Source organism: Gadus morhua, chromosome 16, assembly GCF_902167405.1.
Source record: "Gadus morhua chromosome 16, gadMor3.0, whole genome shotgun sequence".
Classification (NCBI taxonomy): Eukaryota; Metazoa; Chordata; class Actinopteri; order Gadiformes; family Gadidae; genus Gadus; species Gadus morhua.
In genome coordinates this window covers 12,662,369-12,689,539 of record NC_044063.1, presented here as the reverse complement: position 1 = coordinate 12,689,539, position 27,171 = coordinate 12,662,369, and the positions used below count along the sequence as shown (strand labels likewise).

The window sequence follows — 27,171 nt, the reverse complement described above, 5'->3', positions numbered from 1 at the left end:
TGCCTCTGTAACATCTGAGGGCGGCTAGGATTCACGACGTGGTGCTCAGCGTCGCCAACACAAGACTGATTTAAGTGATGGAAGATAGGAGGGAGTTGGACAACCAGAAACGTCTGTGTAGGCGCATGGTGGAATGGAGATGGAAAATAATAATATGTAAATGAAGGCATTAAAAATAACGAGGAGTCGCTTGCTTATAGCCTTTAGGACCCGTAAGATTCAAGAAGTTGGACGTCGGGGTCGTTTATGGGCCAGGCGTTAATGGTGCAAGAAGTGGCGCTCTCTACAGCAGGGGGCTGGGTCTGGATTTAGTGCGTTCAAACCAAAAGCGAATATTTTCGCATTGTCGCGTGTTTGCTTGCGCGAGAAAAAAAATCGCCTCTGTACGCGTCTTTGCATTGACTTTGTACGGATGCGCGCGGCCCCTTATTTTTTTGGTGTGAACGCAGCATAGGCGGAGTTGCAGGCAGAGGTCTCCGCCCTCCTCATCCGCTCCGCTGTTACCTGTTCTGCACTACTGCTGCCAGGGACTTCAGTGACTACACGTTACACAGGGAGAAGAATAAGGCTCAGCATACCTCGATGATCATCTAAAGCCCTGAGATTCCCTGGAAGTAAAAAAAGAAAAGAAAACCTAGTTAAAAGCTGCGCTGATTGTGGAAGGCGTTTAAACAGAAAACCCGCACGTTTAACCACACAGTGAAGAGTCTGCGATACTTGCAAGGATGCACTTGTTGTCTGCCGGCGCGGTGGCTGTCCTGCTCTTCGGGATCGTCTATCAAGGTAAGTTCTGGGCTCACTCAGTGTGGTGGAGGTGCACATCCGTCCTAAATTACATATTGGCTGTTGTGCATTGGTGTCCGTTACTTTTTTGGGGTGCATAACACAGCACACGCATTGTAACTTATGGGCCGATTCAAACTAGAGACGAGGGCGTCATCGCCACGCCGGGATATCAGAAAGCAGGTCTCTAGGCTAGGATAGATCTCCTCAATAACTCCAGGCTGAAGTGTTGTTTAAACTTCTCTTATAATCAGCTGGGGCATCTGGATAGTCACACTATACGTACAGATCCCCATGACTTGACCATTCAACCAAACACATGTTGGTTGGGTGTGAATGTGATGCAGCACCTATTGTCCATTTCCTGCCATCTCACCGTTAGTAACATGATGGGTGAGAGATAGCACTGCCTTCCCTCCATTTCGCACTCACACGTGTTACCCCATACAGACTATGTGGTTACCCTTTAGTGCGCCGTTGGGTTCTAGCTAATTGGAAGCTATAGAAGAGCAACGGTTTCCTACTAGATTTTTGTAATATTTTGTTATTTCTCGTTTGGTCCATTCTGGAAACTTTGCCAGCTACAATTAAAGGTGGAGGCGGCGGCCCAGTGGCGCCACGTGATATCACAGCCGTTCGGTGGACATTAGTCAGTGGTGGTGGAAAACACAATGGGGTTTGCATAATGGCGAGATATATTTATCTAAATATATATTTATATATCGATTAATACATTATTACATTTTTAGATATTTATTTATGTACATGTACCAAAATTGTTTTATTTTGTAAAAATGAAGAGGTTTTTTTTTTAAACGTGGGCTGCATCGCCCCTAACAACAGGTAGGTATTCCAGTTGTCGTATTGCTGCCCTGCCGTTTTAGATGCAGAAGCTATACTCAAGCAGATAGCGGCCGGTAGAGAGGGAGAGAGAGAGGGGGCGGAAAGGTGGAGCACTCTACTTTAGTTTTCCCTCTCCCCGTCTGACACCTTTCCCCACGACAGGCACCGCTGTCGTAAATTAATACCATGCCACACCTGTCACTACTCCCGCTCGGGGGCCTGGTTGTTTCGAGATGGAGAACACGAGTAATGGTTTTAAAGCGTTTCCGACTCCCTGTGACTCACCCTGTCCACCCCGGGCTCTTGTGTTGTGTACTAGTGCGCACTATACCGTTGTTGATGTTTCTGCACACGACCAAAAAAAATGGTAGCACGTCTTCTTTCTTTTTTTTAATCATAGGAGACCGTAAGTCTACTGCTTATGTCTTTCGTTGACCAAGAAAACATCCTGATGATCCCCCCACATGCCCGTCTAACACGGGAACATGGGAGGCTACAGCCCTTTATTCCTTATTGAATTATCAGGCCTGGGGAACGTCTTGCTGGGACAGTTTATTGGGTTAGCAATTCAAGCCATATCAATACATTGTGGGTTGGGGTGGGGGGGGGGCAGGAGTGGGCGAGGGGGGCCGGCTCCTCTTGTACTGGGGGGCACGACCCTGAGTCACACAGATAATACACAGCGGCCCTGAAAGGCTTGAAGAACAAATAGTCTGCAAAGATGCATCTGGTTTTTCCTCTCCACTCTCTCCATCCCTCCCCCCTCTCTCTCTCTCTCTGTCCACCGCCGCCACCCCCTCCTCCGCACTCACACAGCCTCTCCCTCCTACCCCAGCCTCCCCTCCCTCTCCTCTCCTCTCTCCCCCTCCCCCCCTCGCTGTCTCTCACCAACCCCTCCCCGCGCTCAGCCAACCCCCCCTCCCGCCTGAATAGACAGCCCTCAGTGTTCCAGCTGGTATTACCAGTCCGGCCAGCGGGTCTCTCACTTTGCTAATGCACTAATCGAGTGTGTGTGTGCATTTGCGCGTGTCTGTGTGTGTGTGTGTGTGTGTGTGGTGTGTGTGTGTGTGTGTGCGCATCTGTGTGTGTGTGTGTAGGGTGTGGAACTTTAGAGGGGAGGGGGGAGAGAGAGAGAGACTGGGGGGGGGGGGGGGGGGGGGGGGGAGGTGGGGGAGAATCAGAACATTTCACCTGATAGTTACGCCTTCCTCCCGCTCACCCATAACTAGTTTATGTCGAAACCTGACATGTGACGGCGTAATGGCGGCATCCTGGTGAGGCGGGCTGGCTTTGTGTCTCTGGTTTGCATCGCGGACGCACACCATTGTGTATCTATGCGCCCCTGCGTGTCTGGTCTTGTTTGCATGGAGAATTATCTCCACCTGGGGAGGCTGTGATCCCCCTGCCAGGAGGGGATTCCTTTGTGTCTGTTATCGAATAGTTAGATCCACTTTTTTTTTGTCATATTGAGAAGCGTTATTAAGGTCCAGCCGGGATGTGGTCATGAATACAAACACCACCAGCCCTCTTGTTTAATTGCCTGGTGCTGCAGCGCTTGTTAATTTGGGGATAATTATCCAAAGCTTTCCAGAGGACTTGAATGGGGGACACACAAAGCAATCCCAAAGATCCAATATTTTGTGGCGCACGATAAGGATTCACAGAGTTTTTCTGCTATTATTATAATCTTTAAACTTTCCAAAGTGGCACAATATTTTAGTACCTGTTGGTTGAGCTCACCATCCGAAAAACTATCAACTTACTGCTATCCACGCAGATGTAAACAGTTTTTTCGGTTTGAGTACATTATGTCTGGAGTGGTATTATCTTTCCCCATTTTGCAGCTCACGCACCATGCGGTTGGGCTTGTGCAGTTTATGGTCTTGTGCCTCTGTGTTGTAAAATGGATGACTGAACAGGTGGGTAGCTGTCGGTTGTCAGGCTGGGATTGTGCGAGCTCTTGTGCTTCCTTATTGTCTCCCGGTAACCCAGACGTTCTGCCCAGATGTTCAATTTAGGAGTCAGGAGGAGAGACCCATTGAACCGGTGTCGAATCAAAACCAAGAATGAATGATCCAACTTGAACCATTTGACAGCCCTAAATAGCACAGACAGAAGTGCAGAGCTATCATAATAGCCATCACACAAAGTGGCTGTACTTCCTGTGAGTGACACATAAAAGAGGTATAATTCGGGGTCTGGCTCACATTGAGTAAAAGCAATGGTATGACGGACTCCATCTCTGGAGAACATGGAAGCGCTCTGAAAGCGAGTGCAGTAGCAACCATGACTCCATGATGGTATAAGTCCATTGTCCTCTTGTGTCAGTTTTACTCTCCTTAGGCATCAGTAAAACAGCAGTAACAGACTGTTAATTGTACCGCTGCGATCCTCCCTCCATCCACTCTCACATAAAAGCACCGATAACTATTGTGCTTCAAGTGTTCACACTTGAATATTTTAAGGATAATTAGGGGGTATTTATTTTAATAATTTATCAGTTGTAAAACAATATCCCCTGTTCGCCTTTTCAGTTGAGAAATGAAGCGTGGAGCAGTGCTGTGCCACAGGAAAGCAGTTCTTTATTTAGTTGTATTCAGGGGAGGGCTGCAATGAGAGTGGCATTGTCTCAGCCCTGAAGAGGGAGAATTAACATCAGGATAGAAGTGACTGGGGCTCCATGCAGCACCACTTCTATTGTGCAGGGCTCCCCCCTTCCCCCATTGTAATGCGTGAAGGTAACCCCTGGTTTTGGGGAAAGGGCGACGGCATTCTCCAATAGACCCGGGCCCTAGTGTTAAGACAAAAAGTGAGTTTGTTTCGCTCCTTTGTCATTAATGCGGTCCCCCGCTGTCCCCCACTGGACTCCTGTGGACGCCCGCTGACTGTTTTGTGAAGCAGTCTCTTTTTTTAAAACAAATGGATGTGTGATGGTGACTTCTCCTTTCCCGCTCCCCTCTCTCTCCCTCTCCCTCTCCCTCTCTCTCTCTCTCTCTCTCTCTCTCTCTCTCTCTCTCTCTCCCTCCCTCTCTCTCTCTCTCTCTCTCTCTCTCTCTCTCTCTCTCTCTCTCTCTCTCTCTCTCTCTCTCTCTCTCTCTCTCTCTCTCCCTTTGTCATGAATATGGAACGGCACACACCCACGCACTCGCGTACGCACACAGACACGCACACACAGAGACACGCCCCTCCGCGAGGGTGAAGACTCACACACATACACACACACACACACACAGGCACACAGCAAAACACACACACACACACACACACACACACACACGCACACACAGAGATACGCCCCTCCGCGAGGGTAAAGACTCACACTCACATACACTCACACACACACACACACACACACACACACACACACACACACACACACACACACACACACACACACACACACAGAGGCACGCCCCTCCACGAGGGCGCAGACTCTGTGCTGCCTGTTCTCATGTGTGCCACCGGAGGAGGGGGGGGGAGAAGGGGGGGGCGTTCCCCCAACCACCTACCATATGAAAAGCGGGGCGGCCACACCCATTTTTAACAAGGCCCGGGATCTTAGTGGAAAAAAAATCCCCGGCGCATCTCCATTGTCTTTAATGAATTCTCTGAGTGCCTCTTGTTTGTTATCTGGGTTGATAATCTAATGGCTCTGAGAGAGAGAGAGCGAGAGAGAGAGAGAGAGCCCCCCAGGGAGGAGAAGGGTGAGCCTCACAGTGCCGTCGTCAAGCCCCCGTCCCACGGGGGGATCTTTGTGGGCTTGAGATTTATTAATGATTTTATTATTTCCATTCTCATTGTAATGTCGGTGGAAAGACACAGCCGTCATCATGTTCCATTAGGGCCGATGGGAGCCATTACTGGGAGTACACTGTGGCCCCTTTGGGGCCCTGCTTCCATGAAGCCCCCTCCTGACCCCCAGGAGAGGTCAGAGGTGGGGGTTCACCCCAGTGTTCACTCCCTGCAAAGTCATAATTCCTGCCCCTCTCAGAAAACCTGCAAATCACGGAATAGGGAGCGTACATGTTTGGCGAATTGTTCCCGGTCGAGGGGAGACTGAAAGAGGCTTTTGTACAATAGGGGATAGTATTGGGTCGGTGCTTTGGGAAGGCAGAGAGTAAAACGCAATGTTTTCATTCTATTTATTTCTGAATTGCTTTCTGTTGGTTCTAAAACAGCCTCCCGATACTGAGTGGTGCCTATTCATTCAAACTCTCTTTAGCTTTCGCTTTCCCCCCCCCCCCATGTTTTTCTCTCCGTCTTCGTTCCTGTCATGAAAGCGTAGTCGTAGGGCTCTTCGCCCGGAGGACTCGACAGCACGGCTTTTTGTCCGCGGCTGACCTTCGCTTCCACAGTCTGGTCATTTTAAAAGCTGGTGCTTTGTGCTCCGCTGATGCCTCCCATCTTTCTCCCTCCCTGGTATGCCGCAGCACCCCACGGTGCCCCCGAGCTATCTATGATTACATGCGGCTCCGGCTGAACTTGGGAGCCGACAGGAGCGCTCATTCAGAAGGGAGCCTCCTTTTCACGAGGGGACGGGCAGGCAAACGTATGTCTGCTGGTGCGCAAGCTGGGCATGCAATAAATACCGAAGGGCTCACATCCAATACATGGTCCGAATCTCAAGGCAGAGGCGCTTTTTTAAGGGGTTTTTACTCCGCCTCGTGCTTATCTGTGTTTGTGCGATTCTGTGTGTGTGCCAACAAATTCGGGAGTATACCGAAGACTTTGTGACCTGCAGTTGTATGCTGCTATCACAATACCGTGCACCGTTTTTACTTTGAAAGCTACACTGACAGATGAAACGCCTCCCAACAGGTCATCGTGTTAAGGAGCCCATCACACGTTTAATAACGCTGCGAGGGTATTCCTCAGCAATGAGATGTATCTCCCAGCCATCATCAGCCACCCCGGCCACACTGTTTTGCATTCATTTATATTCAGAGAGCCCGAGAGCCGGCCATTACACCACTAGACATGAGAAGTTAGGCCGTGAAGTTGCCCCTTCACAGCTCTGAGGGTGCACCCGCCCCGCAGCCCGAGCACTCGCAGAAGGTGAAGTGCACCGTCTTCCAGTAATTGGACGCGATGCTCAGCTCTGCCCTATCGCCCTCCTTATCAGCAAGGAGCGAGGTTTCCGGGGGGAACGTGCACAACTGTAACTCTCCAACGGGTCTGGTTTACCAGCGACCTTTGCTCTCCCCTCCCCTCCAATTTTTTTTTTATAAAGCCGTAAAAGCTTGCATGTACAAGAGTGAAGTCATGCTCTTTAAAGATCAAGTCTTTTATTGGTAAATGGGAGCACCCCCGAGGGGGGGGGGGGGGGGGTACTTCACGGGGTCTGACGGACCGCCGTGTCCTATGTCCCTGTTAAGCACATCTTCCATGATTGTCATCTTAGGGAGTCTGCCCACGTGATCCATGCAGCGGGACATTATGAAATTAACTCCTGAGTGATTTCATCTGAGTAATGGGGTTGCTGTAGCCAATAAGGGCACTGTTCTTTCGCATGTCGTTTATAATATGAACGTGGAGAGGACATGTTCTCTCTACTCTGGTTACCTATTGTGAAGGAGACATCATTTATAGAAAATGTTATTCAGAGGGGCTTCAGAATAGCCTTCAAGGGTTCAAGGGGGGGGTCACGTTATTATTGGAAGACGGATGGCCTTGACGGCACTGCCGGCTAAATGCATTTAACCGAGGCAATCACAGCGGAAAAGGGAAAAGCTATTCACTAAAGAATGGTAGCAACTAAGCAATAAGAGGAAACCACAATTAAAACCCTGATTTGTTTCATGTACCTTTTTTTGGTTAAATATCGAATTGAATTAATTTCCAATCTTTTAAATAATTTTTTTTATGAAATGCAACAAAAGCAATAGCAACCAAATCCAATTTTGGAAGGTTTGGAAAGTAGAAACTGGCAATTATCAGAAAAGAGCAGAGCTGCTCTTCTGTATAAATCCACCTCCATTCATCATTCAAATAATTTCCCGATGGCATTTTCTTAAAATCATACATTCAAATCTCCAGCCTGTCATAAAGCAGCCTGTATGGGGGAACATGTTGATCTGTAGGAATTAAGCTGGCCTCTCATTCATTCTGTGTATCGTCGTCCAATCCTTTTTTGGTTTTGTCTTGGCTTCGGATACCTCCAGGGACAGCCATGGGAGAAGGAGTCATGAGCAGAGACAGGGACCTGTGTTGGAGGAATCGACTAGATGCCCCCTCCAGAGTCTGAGGGGGAGCTCATTGAAATGGAGCAGGCAGCGTGGGGCAGGAATGTCAGGGTTCGAAGGTCAGGGTTGTCATGACGGCCGCGGTGTAGCGCGCCAGGACTCTTCCCTGCCTCCACCGACGTGAGCCAGTGGGCTGGGCTGCATCACGTATCAAAGTTGAGGGTATGATGAGGTGTCTGCTTAAGCAATGACAGAGAGTCCTGCCTGATTAAATATGGGTCCCTCGGATACCAGGATAATACGGAATTATACTGAGATCCATTATTGATGTCGTGTCAACTTAGTCTCTGCCTCTTGCTCCGGCAATAATAATAAAACTTCAGCCCGCGCTAAGTAAACCCTGGACCATTAATCATTCATTTGTTTCTTGGAAATATTAGTGCCAGCCCATGCACCATGTAATGAGCCTCTTTCAGATCAATAAGTGGATGCATTTGGAGTACACACACATACACACACACATACACACACACACACACACACACAGAAGAAGCGATGCACGTTGGAGCTTAATGTCTCTCTCCCTTCCTTCCCCTCCCTCCCCTCACCTCCGGGCCAGGGTGTTGGCTCACTCCCTGTCGGCTCGGGAGACACCGCTTGGCTTAGCCCAAACAGAGCCGTGTTATGTCACCAGGGCTGATTGGGATCTGCGGGGCCGCTGACCTCTGTGCAGTCGGAGCAACTGATGCTACGCTGGCCCCCTCCAGGACTTATGCAAATGCACAAGGCTGCTGCTTTCATTCTTGGAATTTGTGTGTGTGTGTGTGTGTGTGTGTGTGTGTGTCTGGTTGAGAGGGGGACTTGTGAGGGATAAGGAACGCCCCGGGGACTTTGATAGAGGTAGCTCAGCCACCCGATCTGTAGGCTGGTGATATCGCCGGTGTTTTAGTGGGTTTCTTAAAGTTTGTTTTGGCAACGGTCACAGTGTTGCGCGCTGTTGGATCCGCCACAGCCTCAGAGCTTATTCACACTGTCACAAACAGCGTTTGGCTGTTATTATCCATATTTATGTTATTATATTTGTCAAATTGAGAAGTGTTCCTAGCTTAAGCCGTAACAGAATTCAAGGAGATAAAGTAGAAGTTTTTTATACTTTTATTTGTGATGTGCACCGAACATCTCCCCGGCCCGCCACGGGAGTTCAGGGTGCGTAGTTGTGCGTTGTGTGGGTTAGTCTATGGTCGGATCCATTGACTGTATAGGCTCTGTGTCTGCCGGCAGACGTCCTTGTGCACGGATGTGTGTGATGTGCACGATGCGTTGGAAGGCGATTCATAACCATCCAATGTGATGAGCATGGTGCTTTGAATGGCGATTCTTAACCGTATTTTTCCCTTTTTTGGACGAACAATAGCACCAATGTGTTTCACTGCCGAGAGATTTCATCCGAACTCATCCCAATGTTCAAACCCCCTTATTTGCAAGTCTTCAAAAACATCTTGGCTAAGTTGGAGCTCAGTGGTCACAGAGTAAGAGAAGGAACCCTGCGTGGATTCAAACGCCCCTGACTTACACTCAGCAGGAGATTTTGTAGTTCAGCTCCTTTGCGCTAATGAGTTATTATTAAATAACACGTCACGTAATAAAATTAAAAAAAGGAAAAACAATTAGTCGATATTAATGGGATTCTGCTGCTGTGGTCCCACCGGCCCTGAATCAGGCAGGGAAAGATACGCACTGTTCCTTACGGTGTTCTTCCACAACCGCCGGTGTAGAGTGTGTCCACACCGGTGCAGAGCAAACACCAATATATTTTAACATTTAAAGTTAACATTTCTGTACTTTCCCTTATCATATTTACTGATTGTCTCCTTTATATTTTATTCTGCGTGTTATACTTTGTTGTCGCTAATTTGACCACGTGGGGTCTCTGGACGGTACCCTTATTACACGGCTACACGTTCGAATGCCTGACGGGCAAATTATGCAATTAAAAATATAAGTGTTTGTCAGTCTGCCATGCAGGGAAGAAATACTTCCTGTTTTCGCTCCTGTAATGTAGTTGGCTTCGCTCCAGGCCAGAGAGACATGTTATTTTACGGCCTATTTGCCAAGCGATAGATGTCCCCTTTAATGTGGTACCTACGGAAGGGGGGTTGGGGGAGGGGGGACTGAGGATGCTTTGATGATGCGAATGCTGCTTTCATTTTATGTATTCTGAAAAGCCTCTAGGTTTCGAAAAACAACGTCAGTCTGAATGAATAAATTGTAAATGATCTATTGCCTAAGTTAGGCTGATGGTGAGTCTGTGTCAGTGAACTTTATTTCAAAGGTTGCGACGATTTATTAGATTTACTAAGTTTCATCAAAAAGTGTAATATGTATATTACTATATAATCCAATAATACAGCTACTTCATTTTAATACACAAGTTACATAACCCATTAATTTGGGTGTGGCCCCTTGGAAACCGAGCCAAATGAAGTCATCGGCAAAACAAGGACCTTTGAATTAGATTAGCTGCGGTTAATGGACCAGTAGGAAGCGGTGTGGCTGTTCTTTGCTAATGGCCTAATGCTGCAGCTTTAATGGCAGGTTGTCAGTGCGAGGGATGTGTGTGTGTGTGTGTGTGTGTGTGTGTGTGTGTGTGTGTGTGTGTGTGTGTGTGTGTGTGTGTGTGTGACCCTATAGTGGGCATAGGACCGGGGGGCTCTCCTTTGAAGCCGTCCGGTCGGCCCGGTAGGAATCCCATCACCACTCTCCCCTTCCTGGGGTCCCCGGCCCCAGCACCCTCAAATACATAATTCACCACATAATGGGGGGGATTTCTTCTGAGTGCACTTACCTCCCCTCACACTCTACAAGACCGGTGGTGTTTTAAAAGCCATTCTGTTACCCCCCCCCCCCTCGCAGCTTATCTATGGATTGAATTTATGACGCGGTAAAGATTTTTTTTTTGTATGCTTGGGGTTCACAGGGTTGAGTGTGTGCGTTGAGGATACCATTTGACAGACTAATGATCATACCACAGGATCAATTTCAAACCAAAAGTGTACGGCTTGCTCCATTTAGAGTGATTATCCGTTTCCTTCATAATAAGGCTTTTATGATTTCCTTCCTTGTCCTGGTGGCGTAATGAAGATCTAATGCCCGAGACTTACATAATATCAAAATGTCTATTGTTTTGTTTCCATGTCCTCCGCTCTCCTCTTTCCTGAACCTGAATGACACACTTTCTCAGAGTCCTTGTCTGGAAATATGTTCAATCATACCCCAACTAAATACTAAATACCCATTGTGTATTCGTCCGTTTAAAAACCTTTATTTCCGCGCGTCATCGACCACTTTCAAGCAGTTCCCCCTGAAGTGAGTCTATTCATTCTTCCTCTCGTCTGCTGCGAGCCTTCTGTGATTTCATCGGACTATTGAGTCTTTACAAAATAGCTGAACAAAAAATGTCTGTGGACCTCTACTGTGGAGTAGAACTCATCGCTCTACTCGTGCTGTGAGACTCGAACGTCACCAACACGGCCCAAGTCCATTAGGAATGCGAAGATGCATTTTTCATAATTTGATTTGCCAGAAGAAGAGTCCTTGGGGGAAAGGGACTGAGAAAAAGAAAAAAGAATCACCTGCAAACAAACTACATAGTCTTCTGCAGATTTCCCCCATTACTCGCTGATGGCTTCCTTTGAGCTCGGCATGGGAGATAAAATGGCACATTTTATCATTCTGAGTGGCTCCACACGGTTTTGTTTGCTTGCCTATTCACTTCCACGAGAAAAAAGAAAAAAACACAACATCTTTTCGGCAGGCTAAACGTGAACACTTGGAAAGAAGGTTGTCCTTTATTTCTCCACCTGAGCCATGTCATTATCTCCTGTCTTCCCCGCCATCGCATTCTCCTGAAAGGGAACCGAGTCTGAAAGGCGACCCCGAGGCAGGAGACGTTCTGCCCTGATGTTACTAGCGCAACTGCCTGGTCGGCTGTGAAAAAACTGGCAAACTGGGAGTCTGCGTTTCAGCGCCCCGGCAACAATAGAATCCGAGCAGGTGGTAGCGCTGCCAGTTGCCCTAGCCCCCCCCATCCCCCATCTCCCATCCCCCACCCACCTTGTGTGTGTGGCTCCAGGTGTGGTCGGTGAACACACACAGGCTGCCCCGGTCGGGGTGGGGGGTGGGGTATTAAGATGTTATCAGTCTTCTACTTTTTTGTGTTGATGGATTTGTGTCTTCGGTCTGGAGTGTGCGCAGGTTGTGTTATTTCTGTGTGGGGATAGGGAGGAAGGCCTTTGTTTCTCTATCCCCTGTTTTCTCTGTGTGTCTTTGTTCTCGCTTATGTTGTGAGACTTTGGACAAAGACATCATTGATTTTGCTGGTTTTAGCTAAATAACTTTAAATCTGGAAATGAGGCTCATAAAAAAGACCTGGACTCAACAATTTAAATAAAATGTATAACTTTCTACTCATCTAGGGTATACTTTCAATGTTGCTTCAATTAACTATTGATTTATTCCTGGGAAATCTATAGATTTTGAGCGATAATTGAAACCGCATAAAGAATTTCAAAGTTCGGGCCAAGACATGTCATGTAATTGATTCTTCTGCTTTATTTGTGTGGTGTAAGACGCTGATGAGTTTTTAGGGCTGGTTTCCAATCCATACCTACTTCTCAGGAAGGCCCTACAGCCTTTCAACGTGTTGTAACAGGCTAGACCGTAATACGAGCTCAAAGCGAAAACGGAACACAGACAGCCATCCTAGGTTTGGAGGCGCACCTTTTGCCCAGCCACAGCAAAATAATCCTTATCCGATTGAGATTCATTCCCCCTTTTCCCTTCCCAGAACAGAAGAGACATAGGTAAATACATTCACCCATTAGACTGACTAGAACAGAGCGACATAAGAGCTTCCCCGAACTGCAGCATCAAGATTAGATGGCTTGTATTTAAAACAAATTATCGGTCTAATGGACGTCCCAGCCTGCGTCCATACCCTCCCAGACGGGGACTGCATTAGTGCGAGGGGCTGGTCTGGGGGGGCAGAGAGGGGCTGGGGGAGAATAAGGAGTGTCTTCCACGCGCTGGACGAATGTCGCGGAGCCCTCCCACATAAGAGGCCTGTGGGAGGAGGGTTCGAGCAGGTCCGCTGTCAGTAACCTCTCAGTCAGCGACAGAGATTCCCCCCCAGAGGCGAGGGGAAAGAGGAAAGGCTCACACGTAGTGAACACAGACAGTTGACGTACTGCCGCTTCTTATTCTCTAACCCGCTCGACTCGTTCACTCATTCATGTGTAGGGCAGTTCACGTTTTTTCTTTTTAAATTGAGACTGGCCGAGCATCGGCTGCGGTACAATAGTATGCATGCTTTGAGCTGCGGTTGCATGCACTTCAATATGTAAAGTAGGATTTGCATTTGTGGGCATTGTTGGTTCACAGACCGAGGTGACGGTCCAGGCTATGCCATCGAGAATCACGCTGTCGTATCTCAACCGACGGCGGACATCTGTTTCCTACCCCCCCGTGCCCTCCCTCCCCTCCTCCAGTCAGCAACTCCTTGCGCAAACCTCATTTCCTCATGAGGAACTCAATAAGTTTCAATGTTGTTTCACTTACGATTCTTTTTTCACTTACGAAATTTTCGAAACCCGAAAATGAGAAGAGGAGAGGTTTTGTGAGGTGGTGGTGGGGGCGTGGCAGGTCACCTGGTAGATAAACCGGGCTCTGAATAATGGGAGGGATTGATGGAGGAGGAGAACAGATAATTTCCCTGGTGGGTCGACCAGTGAGCAGCCCCCGTCTCCCCTCTCTTACCTGTCTCTTACTCTCTCTGCAACAAACCACGTTAATCAGTATCACGCGGGCGAGACAGCTTCCTCCCCTGCTCGATACGGGGCCTCCTCTCTGTCTGGCTCTGGGGTTTGATTGGCTCGTTCTCTGGTTGCTACCGGTTTGCGTGCATCAATGCTCAGGATCGTTTTGGGTCAACCCTCCAGACTAATGCCGCTCATTGCCCATCAGGAAAAAAACGGGTTCTATTTTAGTCTGAATGATGATGTTTTTTTTTTGGTTCTTTTGTGTAGCCTACTCTATCTACGTATGTGAGCGGTCACCTCGTACTGTTGTGTGGGAGGATTAACTTTATCTCCGGGAGCGGGGCATTGTGTCGGTGCCTCATTCAACAATTGTGATTGGTCCTCATTGTGCTCCGCCCTAATCTGTGGAGGAGGAGCCTCACTCCGTAGCGCTCCGGCCCGCCGAGAGGCTCGGGCTCAGCCTGGTTTGAATATTCAAAACGGGCACATTTGAATTTATATCCCAAGTTGCCCCTCTTTTATGTAAAGTAAATTTGATAACCTTTGCCCCCCCTCCCTAATAGGTTTGAACGTACTTGAGTCGCTGCAGTGTATAAGGAGCACTTGGTAGCACAGAGACACTGATCTTTAAGTGAATGAGTGTTATCTTGCGGACATAATGGCAACCAGTTGCTCATACAATTCTGCCTTCACATTGCTATGGTTTCCACACGCACCGCACTGGGCGGAGGACAGATGATGGAAATCAATATTAAACATGTGTTTTTCTGCCTCCTGGATTCCGGAGACCTAGATCTAGATTGGCCATGATAACAGTTTCCGGGCATAATATTGATGCCAGCTCTTGCTCAGCACGGCTAGTTAGATAAGTCATTGTATTGCTCCTGCAACCAGACACATTGAACACTGCAGTATATGGTTGAATACTGCAATGTGTGGTTCAATGGGGTTACTACAAGATGTGCTGCAGTAGATGCACTGTCCTACAACAGTTGTCATTTCCTGTCCCATTGTGTTAAGACTATGCCTTGTCAGTCTTCACAATGCATGTAAATCGATCCCTAAAGTGCATGTGGAACGGGTGGTGATTTTCACACCAGGACCCTCTGAACAACAGTTGCCACTGTAAAAGCATTTCCACTGTTTCCGGGATTACAAACGGTGGGACGCATGATAAAGGAAATACGTCCTGTCACTTTGGTAGATTGCTGCTGTTATTTAAAAGTAGATAACACTGTAAAAAGGCAATCAATCAAGTTTTCAGTTCAGCCTCATATGACATGAAATCTGTGATCAAAATCGGGATGAATAAATGAATGGTGTTATGTCTATATATATATCTGACAAACACATTCAAACACAAGGCAGGCAATGTGGCATTTTACTTAGAAAAATGTGTTGATTAATCTCCATGTTGTTCAATGTGACATATAGATTGATATTGTATGGCATTAAGGTGTCAAGTGTTATGATAAATTATGATGGATTTCATCCATTTTGCTCAAAGCGGTGTTGCACTGTGCGTCTAAAATTTATAATCAAAGAAATCGTGGCTTGGGTGGATGTGTTGACAACAACATCTAAGAAGTATTCTGTATTTTCCTCCTGTAGCAAACAAAATAGAAGTTCAATTTTTCACTCCTTCAATCTTATACATTTCCAATGGACTGCCTCCTACTCTTTCGGACCGCAGACCCCCCCTTGAGTGTTTGCCTCTCAGGACGAATCCATCACACCTCGGTTGAAGAGGCACGCCATATGAATTCTGTTCATGACAACACATAACTTTCATTTCTCTCCCCACCCCTGTGACTGCTCACCGACATCTCCTTGAAACGAGTGTGTCATGCCGACTCACTGCCGAGTGTCTTCTCAGATACCCCCCCCCCCTCTACAATCCCCCCACCTCCCCGCCTCCAACCTTCTCCCTCACAGCCCTTCCTCCTCCTCCTCCTCCTCCTCCTCCTCCTCCTCCTCCTCCCACCTCTATCTCCCTCTCTCAAGCCTGTAAGTCTCCATGGAAATGTTTTCGAATTAAATTCAGGCCGCTACAGGATTCAAAAGGGAAGCAAGTTGCGATAGCAGCAGGGAAGGATGTCCCCTAAAAGTTATTTTGCTGTGTTTTCAAGAAGACACTCATCTGTTTGAATAAAAAGTCATCATTCTGCTTATTCATTACAAAAAAAAAATGAATTTTGCGCAGAGATTTGCAAGTGTTCCAAAGACGGTCCCCAAAAGCAATTGAAAAATAAATGCATTTTCCTCTCCGTCTCTTCCTCAGTGAGCAGCACGGTGACTGTGATCGGGACCTACGGGGAGACGCTCGAGCTGCCCTGCAACAACGGATCCCCCCCACCAGACGACGTCATGTTCATCCAATGGAAACTCGTAAGTTGATTATTTCATCCCTTGGCTCGCTTCGACGGTGCGATGTGGCCGAGACACGCAATTACCCAGCTGTTGGTTCCCTGTGGAGTGTTGTGTGCACCCGGTTCGCTGCTCCACGCTGTACTGCGGCAGTAGCCCAGGAGGTAGAGCGGGTTGACTGGTAACCCTCCACCTATCTGAGTGTCGAAGTGACTCTGAGTAAGACGCCTCACCCTAACTGCTCCTATTGAGCTGCCTGTCGCCCTGCGCGGTCGACCCCGCCGTCGGTGTGTGAATGTTTGAAGAAAATGTTGTTAGCCACTTTGGATAAAAGCATCAGCAGCACCACCTAAATGTGAGAATGTGTAGTGTCCAATCCTTCCTGGGCGTGGCCGTGACGTTGTTATGCTGCTGCGTCTTCCTCCAGAACCCCTCTGAGTCGGGCATGATGATCAAGAAGCTGAAGGGTAAGCCCTTCGAGGTCCTGGCCAAGGATGGGTACAGCAGTCGCGTGAGCATGATGGACAACGGCAGCATGTTCCTGGAGGCGCTGACCCTGGAGGACCAGAAGGTCTTCATCTGCATGCTGGTGACCCTACAAGGCCTCTTAGAGCGCCACGTCAAAGTGGTGGTCCACAGTGAGTGCAAGCCTCCATTACAGGGGTCATGCATTGACGGGGGGGGGGGGGAATCCTGCGTTTGGGGGATTTGTGTGTTTGCTGTTGTAATCTGACTCATAATCGGTGAAGGTAAACTGGTTTCATAACAGTTCTTCTTCTTTCGATGCATTGCAGAGGATCCCACAAATCTGGAGCTCTTAGAACAGGCGGCTGAACTTGAGATCGGGAAACTCGCTAAGGTAACGTTCTGATGGTGTGCGTGTGTTTCTGCCTACACTATTTTACACAGTCAACTGTCTGGGGAAATCCTTGACTGGGGCTCATGTACCTTGAGGCATTTTCTAGATGGTTCCACGGGAGCCAAGAGTTCTTTGAAGTGATTCTCATGAATTTGTGAGAAGAATCCCCCCCCCCCCCCTGCGACCCCACACACCATCTGCAATTAAAACATCCAGAAGATCTGACGGAGAGGGGCTTTAGAATTGCTGTGGGCATGCATTTCATGGTCTGTCGCCTAAAACAGCACTAGCAAATTCAATAGATGCACTCAAAGATTTCGCAAATTCGCAATATGAAAACGTACCACGGCAAACATGTTGGCTTTTTCAAAATGGGATATTGAAAGTTCAATCGTTTTCAAATGTCCATTTTAAAACCGTTTCTTTTTCTCTTGTGTGTACTTTTCTCTCGTCTAGATAGGGCAATGTAACGCAATAGACGCCAATCCAGCCGCCAATATCACTTGGTTCAAGAACAACAAGACCCTGTCCCATGACGGCGAAGGTATGTCGGCATTCACAGGGGTTGTATTGATCCAGATATTCCACATTTGCACACTAATCGTTGGTGTTCCAGCGACTATTTTGTTCTTTCGGCTGCGCACTTTCCTTCCGCTGCGAACGGTCGTTATCCCGTTGATCGGTTCCGTCTTTGTTAAGCTGTTGCATCTTTGTTAAGCTTAATGTTCCCCCCCCCCCCCTCCCTCCTCCCAGGCATCGTGATCGATGACTCTGTGCAGGTGCACGCCGTCACAGGGCTCTCCACCACCTCCTCCACCCTGAGGTACTCAGCGGGGAAGGGAGACGCAGACGCCAGCTTCACCTGCGGCACGCTGGACCTGGCGGGTCAGCCCAGGGTGTCCCTTCCGGTGACCTTCACCATCACATGTAAGGCAGCAGCCCCCCCCCCCCCCCCCCCCCCAGTCTCAGATGGCTCCCTGCGGCCAACCCAACCCACACAAAAGCGTGGCCAGACTTAGAGTTCTCTATCCACTGTTGAAAAGGCCCCTGCTCCTTTCAGTGGATCCAGAATGTCAAGGACTTCTGGGTGCTCTATGGATAGTTGTGTCTTGCTTTTTACAAGTGAAGGCGCACGTTGCGAATAAGAGCGGATTTGTCGTTCGCTTGCATGTTCTTTGAGTTGATTAAGGAGGGCGCTGTCCGTGCAGCCAGGTCTGGGTTCGACCCTGTTGTTGCTCCCAGTTTTAATCAACAAGGTTCTGGGGGTCCAGTTGTGCAACGCACAAGCTCAGGTGAGCCTGCAAAAACGGTAGAGTTCAGTTAACATCATCGACCATCGATGAGGAGGAGGAAAACAGCGAGGAAATGACAGAGGGTGAAAACTACAGGAAAGGAAGAGACAGGATACAGTCATGGAAAGTGCTCGTCATTGTATTTATGTCTATATTGAATCTAACGGTTTCAAAGCGATTAGCAGTGCAGGTCGATTATACTCGGTTTCCTTTCCAAAGAACTGCAGCTGTTGGCTTATTATGGAGCACGGGGAGTGCATACATTAGGAGCGCTTCATTCACTTGGCTGCTAGACCCTGTTTGAACAGGATGAGAGTCAAGCACAGTCAGAGCGGAAATATGGACCATTTGTCTCATCTGTGGAGTTCAACGTTGATGTCGTTTCCACCGGAGCCTGGGGCTGAGACAGCTACCCAAATGTGTCCTTGGCTCCATGATGCTATACAGCAGGAATACTATGAAGGCATACAAACTCTCTGGACCACAGAGGCTTTTCACCACAATCGTTACGCCCTGGGCTCATTCTGCTCATCACAAAGAATGACTTTCACAGTGTCTTCCTTTTCCTTCTCGTTTTTTTTTTTTCCTACCCGACTTTCCTCCGTTCCCACTTGTATGTCATTTCCTTTGTTTGTCTTGGTTCTTACCTTATATCTCACCTTCCTTCTATCACACCCTCCTCCCTTCTCCGCCCCTCCCTTCCTCCCCCGCATCCTCTCCCGTCCTCCCTCGCCCCCCTGCTCACCGCGCGCGCGCATGTGTGTGTGTGTGTTCCTCCATCAGACCCCACCGAGAACGTCAGCCTCAAGGTGCTCTCCGAGGGGGTCCTGCTGGAAGGGGACAACGTCACCCTCAGGTGCGTTGCCGACGGCAACCCAGCTCCCACCACTTTCAACTTCTTCATCAAGGTGAGCAGCCAATCAATCGTCCACGTCACCGATCCACGTGATATTAATCAGGTCATTACCACCCCCCCGTCCCCTTCCCCATCCCCTTCCGGTAATGCATCTTAGCATAACCTAATTGCGCCGAAGCCATTAATAAATCTAATCCGTCTGAGTATTATCATCGGTCAATCTTTGATGGCCTGGATATATTCCATTATGTCTTTGCAGGGGGAGGTAAAGAACGTGGTGGACTCAGACAGTTACACCATGACGAATATCAACAGAGACGCCACCGGAGAGTACAAGTGCTCTCTGGCGGAGAAGCCCTCGCTGGAGGCCTCTATCAACCTGACTGTCAGCTGTGAGTTACTGCATCACACACTGCTGCCCGCTTCATAGCAGCACACCGTTGGGCTAGTATGATGTAAGGGAGAAGGCCTTGGTGAAATGGTGGGCAGTTTTGATTAAGGTGTGATTTCATTTCATGCCTTGAAGAATTGCGGGTGTTAAAAAATACGTGGAGGCACACTGAGTTTGTGGGAAACAAAAAAATAAGCACTGGGTTTGGCTTTCAGCGGTGAACTACCAAAGCTCCTTGGTAAAGGAGCTGCAGAGCTGGCGATGTTATCTTTGCGGTTTTAAAGGAATTCTCCTTCATTTCCGGCAATTTTGGAGCCGCATGGTTGACCGCTACTTCCTCTCTCTCCTCCAGACCTGAACGTGGACCTGTCGCCCTCTGAGGAGGTCGTGAAGAAGGCGGGGGACACTCTGGTGGTGGCCCTGAAGGTCGACTCCTCCGGAGACCACAAGGTGTCCTGGACCAAGGTACAAAGGTCCCCAAGGGCACAGACACTCACCACCTGTTCCTCATCACATTGGGTTACAACCTATTTCACTTTCTTTATTTAATTGCTTCCACTGGCATCGGTTCAGTTCAGTTCAGTTCATTTAAGCTTGGTTCAGTTCAGTTCAGTTCATTTCAGTACTTTTTATGTCCCGTAAGGGAAATTGGGTTTACAGCAGTGGTAAAGACAGAAATACAACATATAAAAATACATTAAACAAAACAAACTGAAATACAACCAATAAAATAAAATGAAGAAAAAAACATAGGTCGCTAATGAAAGTCTATTACATCTAAATTCTCTATTAAATGGCATCCTCTCTGCGTGCTTCTACTTCCTGTCCCTGGGCCTCATCACATTGGGTTTCAACCTGTTTCACTTTATTCACTGAATCCCTTCCTCGGACGTCCCCTGCGTGTGGTTCTCTGTATCTCTCCAGGATAACGGACTCCTCAAGGCAGACCAGGTGCCCACCTTCAAGAACCTGACGTACTCTGACGCCGGTGTCTACGAGGGTCAGGTGACCCTGGGCCCACTGCGCCGCGTCGTCTCCTTCCAGCTCGTCGTCGAAGGTAAGAACTTCTGTCACGCGACTCGTATCCCTTTCTTTTACTTATGGTCACATGACCGGAAGTGGCCTGACGTCTAACAAACACACGAGCCATAACTTCAAGGGTATACAAATGAACCGTGGATAAGATTTCTTTATTTTTTACGATTTTTTCTTGCATTTTTTTGCTTTTATGATAGATTGAGATAGACAGGAAGGTATGGGAGATAGAGGGGAGGACACGCAGCAAATTACCACGGCAAGAATCAAACCCGGGTCTCTGCGATCAGAACCAAGCTTTAATGGTACGCGCTCAACCCGGTGAACAACTGGAGCGCCCCAGCTTTAGATAAGATAAGATAAAAACTTTTTGGTCGTGTCCATTTTGATAGTCCGACCTGGGCACCATCTAACACCCCCTAACTAAATCGTATTCCCATTTCACCTTATGTTTTTAAATATTTAACAGAAGCCAACGCAAGCCAACATAGCGAGTATTTAAGTTAAAATCAATGATTAAATCCTGACGTGTGGACGGTTTGGATGACGGTTGCTCCTTCCTGCCGCAGGCGCTCCCGTCATCACTCTACTGACCAAGCGCCTCGGAGAAGACGGCCGGCACAAGGTCCTCACCTGCGAGGCGGAGGGCTACCCCAAGCCCACCATCACCTGGAGCGTCAACGGCACCTGGGTAAGCACCCCCCCCCTGTCCCCCTCTATTATTTATGATCCTTCACTGTAAGGCTGTGTTGTGTGTTATAGATGTACTCGGAGGTCCGTGTTCATTTCCGCCCGAGCGCGCTGGGCTGAAGGCCCTCGTTTGTTATCGGGGGTTTGGGTTTGACTGAGGGGGGGGGGGGATATGAAACATGCAACACCCCAGACTCCTCATCATGGGGTATTACATAAGCCGCATGAAAAACACATTTTCCACTAAAATTGGAAATATTTACTCTGATTATGTAGTATATGCGAGTAAAGTGTTGAAAAGGCTGAAGTTCTATTATTCATTATTCTGCGAGGCTCTGGTACCTTTCAACCGTAACCGCTGGAGTGTGTCTCATAAATATCCTATTTTTTTGTTGCGTGAATTGTAATTGGGGTGGGGGAAAAAAAAGGGCGTGGCAGATCGCTTAGTGTCTGTGATTAATGTAGTGCCGGAAAGAAACAGGATATCATTAACAATGTCCCCTCCTTCAAAAATATATATAAATATATGTTTATTATTTAAATATTATAATTCCTATTGTGTTCATCAAGTGATGGGTGATCGATGTGTCGGAGTGCGAGAGACGCCTGAAGTCTTTATAATGAGATCCTCGTTCTACACGTTACCATCGTGTTCTCCCACCCCCTCCTCTAGCGCCTGCCTCTCCTTCCCCTTGATCCTCAGACTTTTCCTTTAATTAAACTTTCTAGTCATTAAGAGAGCGCACCATTCCTCATGTGGTGATGGTGTTTTCACTCCCGTTTGTAATGCGCCACTGGGTGAGGAGGCAAAAAATCCCCCGGTTTGATTCATTGTGTGTAGGGTAACAAAGCTGCACAATAAGCTAGTTTGAAATGATATGCAGACCACACATGGGCGTGGCCCAAGCCTGTGGATGGGGTAGGATTTTCCTCAAAACCGGTCTCCACAGAGCTATTTACAAATCAGTTTTCTGCTGAATTGATGTATGTAAATCTACACCGAGCACCAAGATAAACACCTACTGCATATTTGAATCACTTTTAAACTCTTAAACAGTGGGTGGGAGGGCCTGGGACGGGATCCACTGTTCACCTGAAGTGTATACCTCCATCCCTCATGCAAACAAAGGAAACGATGCCAAACCACTGCCCTCCATAAAGCATGCACCTAGAGAACAACACAAGACATTAAATTACAGATGGCTTGTTAGGAGGCAGCCACCTTGTGTTTGGAAGTGCTGAGAAAGGGGTGTTAGCAGTTTGTCATTGTGTCTAGGGTGATCCCCTTGAGACCACAGCTTCTTTGTCCCAGAAGCACACGTTCTCTCTTTGTTAAACACAGGCAGGCGCAGCCAGGCTCGACACTGACCCCTAGTGGTGTGAATTGGTAGCGCACAACGATGTATTCTTTGTCGTTGGCCCAGTTTACAACAGCTGCGATTATACGTGCTTTTTCATGTTGATGATTCCCTGGATACATCTAGATTTAGAATTTGTTTAGATTAAGTGTTTGAGTTATGACAGGTCGTTAAAGGTTTGACACTAGGGGCCGGCAAACCGTCACACACTCCTTTACTCTAGGGACGGGTTTGGTTCCAAGTCAGGAAGATTGTCTCGGGGAAAGCAATACATATGTAAATCGATCTAAAAATAAAATAAGTAGATAAAGTTGATGTAAATCGACACAGCAGCAATCAATGCAAAATGAGCATACCAAGTAGGCTCAAAGTTCACCAAATGCTAACGGTAAAATAATTATTCTTCTGATATTCAGCTTGAAGAGACCCCCTACATCAACGGGAAGGTGTCCCAGAAAATCACCGTGGTGCCCAGCGCCAACCTCACCGTCTACTGCACCGTCTCCAACCAGTTCAGCCAGCAAATCCAGAGCATCAATGTTTCATCCCGTAAGTACCTTAGAGGTGGTGCTCTGACCTCTGACCTCTGACCTTCCTTCACCCGCCACCTCCCGTTCCACGGCCTGTTGTTAAACTCACAGTCCTCTTAGTCCCCGGTCGGGGGGAAGGATGTTGTGCTGTTGGTGCTCTCCTCTCTGTTTCTCTATCTCCAATCTTTCTCTCTCTTTCTCTCTATTTTTCTCTCTCCCTATCTTTCTCTCTCTCTCTCTGTTTCTCTCTCACTGTTTCAATCCCACTCTCTGTGTATTTCTCTCTCTCACTCTCTGTTTCTCTCTCTCTCTCTCTCTCTCTCTCTCTCTCTCTCTCTCTCTCTCTCTCTCTCTCTCTCTCTCTCCCTCTCTCTCTCTCTCTCTCTCTCTCTCTCTCCCTCTCTCTCTCTCTCTCTCTCTCTCTCTCTCTCTCTATTTCCCTCTCTCTATCTTTCTCTCTCCCTCTTGCATGCTCTCACTCTCCATCTTTCTCTCTCTATCTTCCTCCCCTTCCTTCTCTTCCTCTCTCTTTTGCATGCTTTCTCTCTCTGTCTCTCTCTCTCTGCATGTGGTCTTCTTATCAAAATGGTGGTTTACCTGCGGGAGCTTCTCTTCAGACACTGGGTGTCCCGTCTGCATGCCCGGGAGCACAGCTCCTCATTAGAACGGTGGTCTCGGTGTTCAGTTCTGTCCTTCACTCGTTCTCATCTTGTGTGCGATTAAGACAACCCATCACATCTCCTCTCCGATCACTCTTTTTGTTCGTGTACTTCGGGATGCTGGACTCTAAATCTTTCCCTTTTGATTATGATGATGACTGATTGTTTATTCGTGCATGGGGTGAGTAGAGGTAGATGAGCTCTCGCCGAGGAAGCCTTCCGTCATTTGCGTCTGTCCGTTTATTTCTTCGGCGCAAGAAACAGTTTGACATTTTGGTTGGACGTTAATTTTATTTCATATCTTATTTCAGTATTTGAGGAGGTGAGAATGGATAAACAAGGTAAGTTCTAGACTCTTTTCTTCATGGGTGAAGTGGGCAAGAAGAAAGACGTAATGTTATCTTCTTTTTCGGTTCTTCTCTGAATGATTTAAGCAAGCCTTTCGGATCAGTGCTTAAAGGCTACGCTGTCATGAGGAACAACAATGCCACATGGGGCACAAGGGTACAGACACTCAACCTACACCTTGGCTTTGATGTCATTGTGGCTCACTGGAAAAGAAGAGGTCCTCGGTTTAAACCAGACACAGGGAAAGTCTTCCAGGGGTTCAGCTGGTGAACGCAGAGTCACGTGGTACCGTTCATGGGAAGGCATCAAACACAGAGCCCGATTCTGATCCTATGAAAAACTCTGGAGGCATGGGAAGACTAGAGCTGCCAGCATCCTGAAAGATCCTCTGTGTTGTCCATAAGCCGCTCACTAACGAGAGAAATGGAAAGAAAATATAAACTAAAATCACAAAAAAGCACTCATAATCCCTTACAGAGTGTCCATGACTCAACATGTCATGTTTCATTAACACCTTTTCATCCTTGCATAGATAAACGTTGATTATGCAATCATGGTGTCTGTATTTCACCTCGTCTCCAAAGTGTTGCTAGTGTTTGCTCATCCATGTTGTGTTCCTCTCCTTTACAGACCAGTCGGACAACGGCGACCAGACCAAACTTGCGATTGGCATCGTGGCGGGTCTGCTGCTGGTTGGCGTCATCGTCGGCCTGGCATACTGGATATACATGAAGAGATCCAAGTAAGGACGCCTGCCGTTCCTCCAAATGATCCTGCAAATCCTCAGAGTCAATGCACACAACATAGATCATGTCACCACCGTCGGTTTTTGAATTTGTGCATGAATGTGTGAACGTTAGACAATATTCTAAAGTACTTTTGAGTGGTTAGAAAAGTGCTACATAAATGCAGTCCACTGACATTTGTCTGAAAAGTAAGAAAAGGGGTGGACCGTTTGCTAAACAAGAAGTCTGTCAAAGCAAGGCATGAGTAGCCAGTAGGGGTATTGCAAAGTACACACCCAAAGAGTAATCAAGACATTGTACCTTTGATTAAACAGGCAGGGGAGCTGGAAGACCGGAGAGCTGGAGAACGGTTCCTCTGAAGAGGAGAAGAAGCTGGAGGAGAAGGTTGAGGAGAACAGCCAAAAAGCAGAAATGTAGACAGGACACCGTCTCGTGGGAATGTGGACGGTGAGACAGCAGACATTCAACCACCCAGTTCGGTTCATTACTAATATACATATGCAGTATATACATACATACGTTTCATGTTCTCTATGTCTAACGTTCTACTTTTCCTGTTTTTCTTCCTCTGCAGTGACAAAGTGGTAACAAGAAGCTATTGCACATTTCTGTTTGCTGTTCGCTTTGGACAAAACTACCGTATATTTGGATGAAGCCCTATTGGATTTAGATTCTAAAAATTAATTCCACTCGAATATTTTCTCCTTCTTTGAAAAAATGAAGGGATATGTGAAATACATAATTGTCTGCACTACTGATACTTGCCTGTTATTACATTCAGTTTGGAAATATGTAAGAAGGGAAATTGGATTTGGGGATTAGAAACTGCAGTTATTTGTTTTGTTTTTGTTTGTTGAGTGCTAATCTGAACCGCTGCTGTCTTTGGGTGAGAGAAGAGAGCAAATAGTCACAAACGTACCTGCATTTTGGGCAGAAAGGAAGGGTTAGAGTAACATAGCTGTTGTTGCTACAGAGGGTAACGAGTCACATCATGTCGATCTTTTTATTTATGTACTTTACGCATTCAGGTTTACCACTTTGGCCACAAATTGATATGCTGAATTTGAGGAGGCAATGCTGCAAAGGCTATGGACAGATTGCTGACTTCTTAAGGGACAGGAAGTAGGAAGAATGGGGGCATGAGTGCATGGCAGATCATAATCTCTCTTGTCTGTTCATGTCAGGAAAATATTGTTGTTGTTTCATTATTCAGCCTTAAGTAAAATTTGATTGAACCAACCGCATTGCATATTGACTGGTAGATTTTAGAAAGGATGTTAAAGAAACACCAAGATAACATATAGAAACATGTACAAAAGTTGTGTGTAATAACACACCATTTCTGACTGGCATTAGTGTAATTACGGTAATACAGGTGCATTCAGTTTACTTTTTCTGTACTTTAACAAAAACATTTTGCTGATTATTTAGCGTCTGATGCATTGTAAACGTCTGAGTGCTTATCGCTGACAAATTAATTGCCTCTCCTTTCATTTCATCAGTGTGGGTAATCATTTTAACGAAACGTCTTATAAACCACTTTGCCTTCTTTTGAAAATCTACCCATACAAGCTTGAGTTGTGTAAAGTGCCCGAAGGTTGGTGTTTTAAGGCAGGTTTCTGTAGAATGACACAGAGTATTGACTCTGTTTGTACATATATACCAGTTTTGTCAGGGTTGTCATTTAGCCTATATTACTGAATCTGTAGGATCTGTTACTGAATATTAAACCTCACTCTGTAAACAACACATGGTCATCGTCACTGTCCACCTGCTTTGGATGAACCTAAACAGAACTACCAAAATGTTATCCTCAGAAGTTACGGATGCTGTGGCGGTGTTCCAACACCTTGCTTGAGAATCAGCTAGTGATCCTGACGGGCGAAGTTTTAAATGATGTGACCTACTGAAATGAACATCCCTAGCAGGGGGAGGTGTCTGTCCTCGGGGGACGGTCAGTAACCGGAGTGTGAACCCACACCATGCGGTGATTACGGATTGTAGGTTTAAGTCTATCCAGCGTGGATGTTATTGTGACTGTATGTGATTATTTTTTCTTTTGGTTATTTATATTGTTCAAGGGTTAATGTTAGCTTAAAATGCTTGTCACACACACACCTCACCAATAAGTTGAAAGTAAACAGCTACACAATTACTTGCAAAGTTCACATGAAGTAGTTTCATTCAGACATTTGTCGGGTGTTCATAGTCTGGTTGACCGCTTAGATTCAATTTAAGATATCTTGGGGTGTCAGTGCTGTTTGATCCCCTACATTGGGTTGAACTTCAAATTGGATATATGACCAAAGAAATGAACATTGCCATGCAAGTATTGTAAATATCTTGACATTCGTTTTTTGTACTTTTGTTTAAAATAAAGTGTACATTTAAAAAATGCATCCTCAAAGAATATTAA

The 27,171-nt window shown here is 47.1% G+C and overlaps 1 protein-coding gene across 2 annotated transcripts; it reads left to right on the top strand.

Moving 5' to 3' along the window:
• The first annotated feature begins 473 nt into the window (after positions 1-473).
• Positions 474-27,171, top strand: LOC115561628 (CD166 antigen homolog). 2 transcript variants are annotated; one of them, XM_030381775.1, is made up of 16 exons: positions 474-783; positions 15,906-16,012; positions 16,419-16,629; positions 16,786-16,850; positions 17,307-17,394; positions 17,604-17,777; positions 18,926-19,050; positions 19,258-19,390; positions 19,742-19,854; positions 20,314-20,446; positions 20,994-21,115; positions 22,889-23,021; positions 23,973-24,002; positions 24,640-24,751; positions 25,070-25,202; positions 25,330-27,171. In XM_030381775.1, the coding sequence occupies exons 1-15, from the start codon at positions 726-728 to the stop codon at positions 25,170-25,172; spliced, it is 1,707 nt and encodes a 568-aa protein (XP_030237635.1). In that variant the 5' UTR covers positions 474-725; the 3' UTR covers positions 25,173-25,202; positions 25,330-27,171. The 2 variants fall into 2 exon arrangements, with proteins under 2 accessions (XP_030237635.1, XP_030237636.1); XM_030381776.1 differs by lacking the exon at positions 23,973-24,002 and having other exon boundaries at positions 475-783.

What these genes read in the sequence shown, in the direction of transcription:
- LOC115561628 (XM_030381775.1), top strand. Translation starts at nt 726, where the DNA reads ATGCACTTGTTGTCTGCCGGCGCGGTGGCTGTCCTGCTCTTCGGGATC. An exon ending in ACAAGGTGTCCTGGACCAAG is followed by an intron (nt 19,855 to 20,313) that starts GTACAAAGGTCC and finishes GTATCTCTCCAG; the next exon opens with GATAACGGACTCCTCAAGGC. An exon ending in GAGCATCAATGTTTCATCCC is followed by an intron (nt 23,022 to 23,972) that starts GTAAGTACCTTA and finishes ATCTTATTTCAG; the next exon opens with TATTTGAGGAGGTGAGAATG.